General features: G+C 37.9%; 1 protein-coding gene across 1 annotated transcript; it reads left to right on the forward strand.

Moving 5' to 3' along the window:
* The first annotated feature begins 224 nt into the window (after positions 1 to 224).
* On the forward strand, positions 225 to 3,295 carry LOC135259155 (calcitonin gene-related peptide 2). The gene is made up of 4 exons (XM_064343157.1): positions 225 to 364; positions 929 to 1,023; positions 1,449 to 1,583; positions 2,665 to 3,295. Exons 2-4 carry the CDS (start codon positions 941 to 943, stop codon positions 2,837 to 2,839), a joined length of 393 nt encoding a protein of 130 aa, XP_064199227.1. The 5' UTR covers positions 225 to 364; positions 929 to 940; the 3' UTR covers positions 2,840 to 3,295.
* The last annotated feature ends 3,523 nt before the right edge of the window (positions 3,296 to 6,818 follow it).

Consider the following 6,818-nt stretch of genomic DNA (forward strand, 5'->3'; position numbering starts at 1 on the left):
GCAATCTGAGTTTACCATAGTGCGGGCTTATGACTGGCCACTGACCACAGGGACGAAGTTGCTGTTTTCGACAAAGACGATTACGATGGTGATGACGCTGTGCCTGCGTGATGCATTTGACCCACGTCGCATCCCCGCATTCCTGAAGTGAGGTCCCATCTCCACAGATGGAAATCATCTCTGATGATAGAAACCGTGGGCTATATTTGGAGGGCTGATGATGTCACAAGTGGTTCAGGCGTGATGCCTATAACAGGACAGACTCTATAGGCAAGCCCACAGAAACCAGTGGCAACACTAGTGCCTGTTGGGACCTCTCGCTGTACCTCCTCATTGCCCTGGATCTGATTTCCAGCTCCTAAATGTAAGTGAGATCTGCAGCCTTTAGTGACCATCGTGGTCCCACTGTCGCAACAGCATTCTGAGAATTGTGCATGCTAGCTAAATGGGTTATAATACACTTTGATTTTATTGCACTTTACTCTTAACATTGTATGTGTTAGGGTGCATTCCTCTGAATGTTATATTTCCCTGTACTCTCATTTGAATTAAATGATATCATATGTTCTGTTGTTCTTTCTAATATGACTGTTATCAGATTTTATATTGCAATTCGTGGGTTTAATTTATCTTTGTCTCATATTTGCTCCTGAGATCTAAAAATTAGTTTAGGCAACTTGATTATTTTTTTGCAGGCAATAGTGACTGTATAATAATTATTTAAAACAAAACATAAATAACAATTCATATTAAAACTATTAAATAGTCATTATTATTATACTTTTTAAAACTGAAGTGTTTCTGTTTACAAATAAATATTATTAATATGGAGAGAGCACATAGACAGAACGTAAGGTAATAGATTATTATTTTGAGTATAATTATAAAATATTAACGGTATGATATATTTTTGTTTAAACGACCTTAGAAAGCTTTGTATATGATGCACAATCAGAAGCTGCCAGCTCTCATTCTGGCGCTGTCTCTGGTGCTACGCTGCGTCACCGCCGCCCCCAACAACAGGTAAGTGCTGCGACGTTTATTGCATCTCCTCGCCGGTATTGTATTATATTTTTGCGAGTGCCACTTTTGCAGGACAAAATATCTAGAGCGGGGAATTGCTGCTAATTATGCTCCTTGTATATTTTTTTTCTAACAACCCTTGATAAGTGAGAAATGGTGGTGCCACCCTTCGATGATACCACTTACCACGTACTATCGATCATAATCTTTCCTTGTTAAAAAAAAAAAACAGGTGTACTCTCCGTTGCTGAAACTTTTCGTTTGAGAGTGATCGATCGTGCATGGGACCGCGAGGCAATTCTCTTTGACTGAGAGGCCACTTCAGGCTTATTAGAGTGCTCTCTGGCGCGCCCGGTGAAGTTGATGGCACATGGAGTGGTGATCTAGCGGATGGTGTAGATGCCCTTTCTGTCGCTATACTGCAGGTATGAAGCTTCATCCAGTGAACAAGCAGGTGCACGACCAGAGAGAGAGAGCTGGCTACTGCCTAGAATGTCCAAACACACCTTTCCGAGCCTTGATGGAGCGCTACCGCAGGGTGGGCTAACGGCATTGAGCGGGTATGGTCTTCCAATTATGGTTTTGTTATTTTGTTGAGGCTGCATTCCACTGTTTCGCCGCTAATTCTTTTTGACCTATGAACATTTACAGTAGTAGTTACGTTAGGCTACCTGCTGTTGATAATTAAAACGTAATGAATTCTCATTCAGGGAGCTTGGAAGTGGGTTTAATATCTTACTTAAGGACATACGTTTTGAGGCCCTTTGTTACTTCTAAAGTATGTTTATGCGGGCAAACCAATAAATTACACGATTCTCTGGACAAACAAATAGCACACTCGTCATAAAGGAGATTTTTGTCCTTGGTATTTTTTTTCTTCTTTCCTCCATATAGGACAGTTTTGTTGATTTTATTGATTTTCAAAGCAAAAGACCTATGATTTCTGATGATTCTGATTGACTGTGCATTTGGACAGTACAATTTTGTTGGCACACATTAGGCATTTAGCAGGCATTCTGTTCAATAATGATTTACACTGCGTATGTTATTTACGTACAGTGCATATATACACCTAGACATTAACTGTAGCAATTCAGGTTAAGTGCCTTGCTTAATGGTAGAACTACAGTACTCTGCATTGGACTCAAACCTACAACCTCAGATTTAAAAGTCTAGGTCCCTACCTATTTTGCTACACTGCCAAACCTGACACAACACTGTACAGAAGATACATATTTAGGGGATTTGTTATTGTCCTTAGGCAAATCCTATATTTGTGAAGCCAGTCAGCCAATTATCTTAATTTAAACTACAGGACGCAATGCAATGAGTCTTGTTATATACACAACATAATCTAATTATATTTTTGCTGGGCGCTTTGTTTGTCTTGGTTTTATTTACAACCTTATTCATTCATAAATCTGTATCTTTACTGGAATCATTCTGTATATATAGTTATAGGTAGAAGAACAGTACAATATGAATGAATGAATTAATGAATTATTGCATTTATATAGCACATTTACGAACGCTCAAGCTTAAAATATAGCCAACGCTATACTGACTCATTTTGTGCTACTGCTACTCCAAACATTGCTCTAAACTTCTCCATCTATCTCTCCATTCCTCACCTCTTCCCAGGCACCAAATACAGAAGCGGAAGTGCAACACGGCAACGTGTGTCACCCAGCGCCTGGCAGACTTCCTCGTCCGCTCCAGTAACACTTTGGGCCCCCTGTATGCCCCAACCAACGTGGGATCTAACACCTATGGCAAGAGAGACCGCCTGCAGCCAACCAGCTACCTGCCACTGTAGCTCTGGAACTGTGTGGAATTCCCTATCCTTCTGGAATGACCTCACTAAGAACAAACTACAAATAGTCTTATATCTCTTCTATCTTAAACATCTCAACAATCATTAAATATGAGTTTAAGTGGTAGTTTTAACCCTAAACTCCCAGTGCCTTGTGGTGCAACATCTGTGGTCATGATGTGCATTGTGGGCCTGTTTGATTCAATTTCCTTATCTGTACACCTATTACAGCCTGCCTGAAATCAACTACTGCTTCTGTACTAAAATTTCAGGCTCTTCTGATTCAACTTCTCCATCTTTACACCAGTCACAAATTGTTTCAATGCAGGATCACAAAATGGCATGTATGTAAAATGTATTGTAAAAAAAAATAAATGACCTTGAGCAATTATATTTAACAGAACTGAATCAGTCTTTTGTTCATTTTCTAATAAAAGTTTAAGATGTTCAAAAGCCAAAGTTGTTGTGTGTCATTGTCCAGCAGAGAATACTTCAGATGAAGCAAGCTCCTAAAATGCATATCTATGATACAAATACAAAGCATACTAATGAATCCCATTTTTCAGTTAGTAAAAAATTAAAACAGGATTTGCTCAATGAAAGTCCAGGCGCATGATCAGTCTATTTATATGTGCAGTCTTTTTAGGTTTTTCTTCTTTTTTTTTTAGAAGTACATCAGAGACTCTGGAGAAGAGTGAGCATGATGACTAAGAGATACAGGGGAAAAGACAGAGCCTGTATCCGAACATAAAACATAATTTGTGAAAATATGAAATGGGTCTTTACTGATAAACTGTGTGTTCTGGATACAGGACATCCATACAAACCAATGCTAAAACAAGACCAAGAATAACAAGAATAAGGAGTGCATGATGCTCTTGGGTCAGGAACCCACAATGAGGTGAGTAGGTACAGTAAAGGAGATGCAGAGAGAATAATGAAAACAGTCTCATCGATAATCTGCCATTAGCTCTCAGGAATGGAAAGGATGGGGGGTCACTGGGTGACCAATCTGAACAGAGATGAACATTAACACACAGCAACAGTGATGAGTGAGAATTATCTCCTGTGATATCCTCAATCCCCCACAGGGATCTCTGACCCTGTCTGCCTACATCTCGCTCAAGCACCTGTCTATTTAGCAGCAAGGGTGTAAATTAATATCTATCAACACAAATATACCAAAAAAAAAGATTAATTTTGTGCAGTGCATTACCTGTTTTGTTGTCATAGCTACAGTCAATTAAAGACCAGGCATGACATAGGAATAGCAACGGTACACAAACACAGACCACCTGTCATAGTTACGCTAGACAGGGGGACAGAGAAGCAATGGATGCTACTTAAAAGTAGAATACACACACAAAACAATGAAATACACTTCAAAAACTTCTATTTGTTCTCTTTTAGTCTTATTTATTAGATTCAAATGGGGCCAGCAGCAGAAGCTTGGTGTAGAAACAATGGACAGACACAATTTTTGTCAGTATGAGAATAGATCAGTACAGTGCCAAGTGATACAATAAAATATTTTAGCAATTCCTATGATTCTACAGCATCTTTATCTCACTTTAAAGTAACCTGAGGCACCACTGTGCACTGCAAGGAAATATATACTCCCATTCAAATATCCTTACTACTCCTCTGTATATAAGCACATTTTTCAATTCAGTGACGACTACTGGTCCTCTGTAGGTAAAGCAAATCTTCAACTGAGATACATTAGTGGCCGTCTGCAGATAGAGATATCCCAGCTCAATGATCTTGGAAAAAAGAGGACTCTGACTACACATAAAAAATAAAAATAAAAAGAATTAAGGTAATTTGGTCAATGAACATTATCTGTGGTATCTGAGTTGCAAGTTACCCACTTTGGCATAGATGGTTGGTTGGTTGACTGTTAGCATAGCCCAGTGTGGTTGACTGGGTGACTAGCTGACAAATGCATACTACCAAGAAATTCCAATAGATGTAGATTAAACATTTTATGTGTTCACAGATGAATCTTTGGCCCCTGGTCTTTTTCACCAGAGAGGTCCAGTTGTAGTCCTGTAGCAATCTGAATGCTAAAATGCAGTCATGCTTTTCTGTAAAAAAAATAATAATAAATTACCATTGCAAAGCCATGTTTGTATTCTGAGACTGTATCTCATTTATAAATTATATATTTACTCAGTGAATGTAATTCAATATTCAAGCATAAAGCAAGATCTTTGTAAACCTGAGATTCATCAGGCAAATGAAATTCATTAATCCGGCATGTGGGGATGGCTGGAAATTGTCTCACTGCAGACCAATTGTGAGTCATTTGAGTTCCTCACCTGTGATATAACACACAGTATAATTAACATGACAGCGGAAATGTGCTTTTCCTCTAGTGTGCAGCTCTGTGTCAGATCACTTCTCTTTAATGGAGGCGTATAAAACCACATTACAGCCTCTAATGAGTTTGTCAGATAACTGCAGTCATGGGGGAGGTTCGGTTGCAGAGATATCTCAAACACTGACGTGAATGCAGGCGTGCCTTTATAATGTGGGTTCAATGGTCGCTTTGCTTGTCCTGGGCAATTATTATGGCTACCACACAAGGACAGTTAATTCTCTTCTCTTATTATTATCTTTAGATTTCAAGTCCATTTGAATCAGACCACAAAGGACTGATTAATATTACTCACTAATATACACACTCTAATTAATTCCATGGCTTCTCATGGATGAGTTAACCCTCGTCTTCTTGTGTGTGTTTCAGGCTAATGAACACAGTCTTGCGCACTTCACACTTATCACTCCCTTATTATTATTTTCAGTACCCTTTTACTACACAAACCCAATGCACACAAACACATGCTTACTCTATATATATAAAATGTATACAATGCCTTTAGAAAGTATTCACCTATCTACCCTTGTTTTGATCTTAGACCTTAAAATTTCAAAGCATTGCAATATTTTCTTCACTTGATGAATGCAATAAATTCAAAATATTAATGATGTAAATAATATATTTTTTATTGAACAACAGTTTTTTTTTTCAAAAAGGAAATACATTCCCCATGTCCCTCTTAATCCAAAGCGTCAATACTTTGAACGCCATTGGTAGCAATTGCAGTCTTCTGCAGTCTTCTTCTTCTCAGGTATAACTACATGAGCTTTGACCATTTAAGTTTTGAAAATTGGATGAATACTTATCAATGAAGTTATCTTCAGTTTCATTTTTACATGATTCCGAGCATATTAAAATGTTTTATTTCATTTTGACATGATGGATTTCATTTTATAGGAGTAGAAAATTTTCTATTCAAATATATATTTGACTTTACAGCACAAAATATGAGAAAAAACTCTACAGGAGGTGAAAACTTTCTGAAGTCACTGCACCTCTGAGTCCTCCGTGGTCTGCGTGTGACCTCTGACTGTTCTCAAACCCCTGTCTACCACTAAACCATTTGCTGCCAATAACCACCTCACCTCTGTTTTGTAACCCTTCTTCTCCTTTTGAATTGTGACTTCTCCCTCATTAGATCTGCTGGAATGAACAACAATGTTAAAACATACCCTGTGATTTTGCATGTTATTGTTTAATGATCTATGACTATGTTTGGTGGTACAGTTTAGTACAGTTTTCTTTGCTCTTGTAGAATTGTTTGTTATTTCCCTCCCTGGATTGTGCTGCTTAGAACCGAGAAGGCAAAAGTTAAAAATATCTTTTATTAAAAGAATTTCTTTCCATGGGTCAAGAGCAGAAATTGACATTGCGCATTTGCATTCAATCTTAAGGGCTGAAATTGAAACTGTCAGGGCAATGGTGATATAGCATTGTTTCTGTGAAATATTGTGAACCACTCTGCCACTGATAGGGAAAGTTGGGACAAATTTTTCATTTCTCTGTGAATTTTTATTTTGATATTTTATTTTATTCTTTTGTCTGTGCCTTCTATTTATATAACCAGTGATACATTCTGACATCATTGTATAGGCTTGA

Source organism: Anguilla rostrata, chromosome 7 (genome assembly GCF_018555375.3).
Source record: "Anguilla rostrata isolate EN2019 chromosome 7, ASM1855537v3, whole genome shotgun sequence".
NCBI classification, from domain to species: domain Eukaryota; kingdom Metazoa; phylum Chordata; class Actinopteri; order Anguilliformes; family Anguillidae; genus Anguilla; species Anguilla rostrata.

Coding starts and splice junctions, on each gene's coding strand:
- LOC135259155 (XM_064343157.1), top strand. CDS start 941: ATGATGCACAATCAGAAGCTGCCAGCTCTCATTCTGGCGCTGTCTCTG. Junction 1,024..1,448: donor ACCGCCGCCCCCAACAACAG/GTAAGTGCTGCG, acceptor GCTATACTGCAG/GTATGAAGCTTCATCCAGTG. Junction 1,584..2,664: donor GGGCTAACGGCATTGAGCGG/GTATGGTCTTCC, acceptor ACCTCTTCCCAG/GCACCAAATACAGAAGCGGA.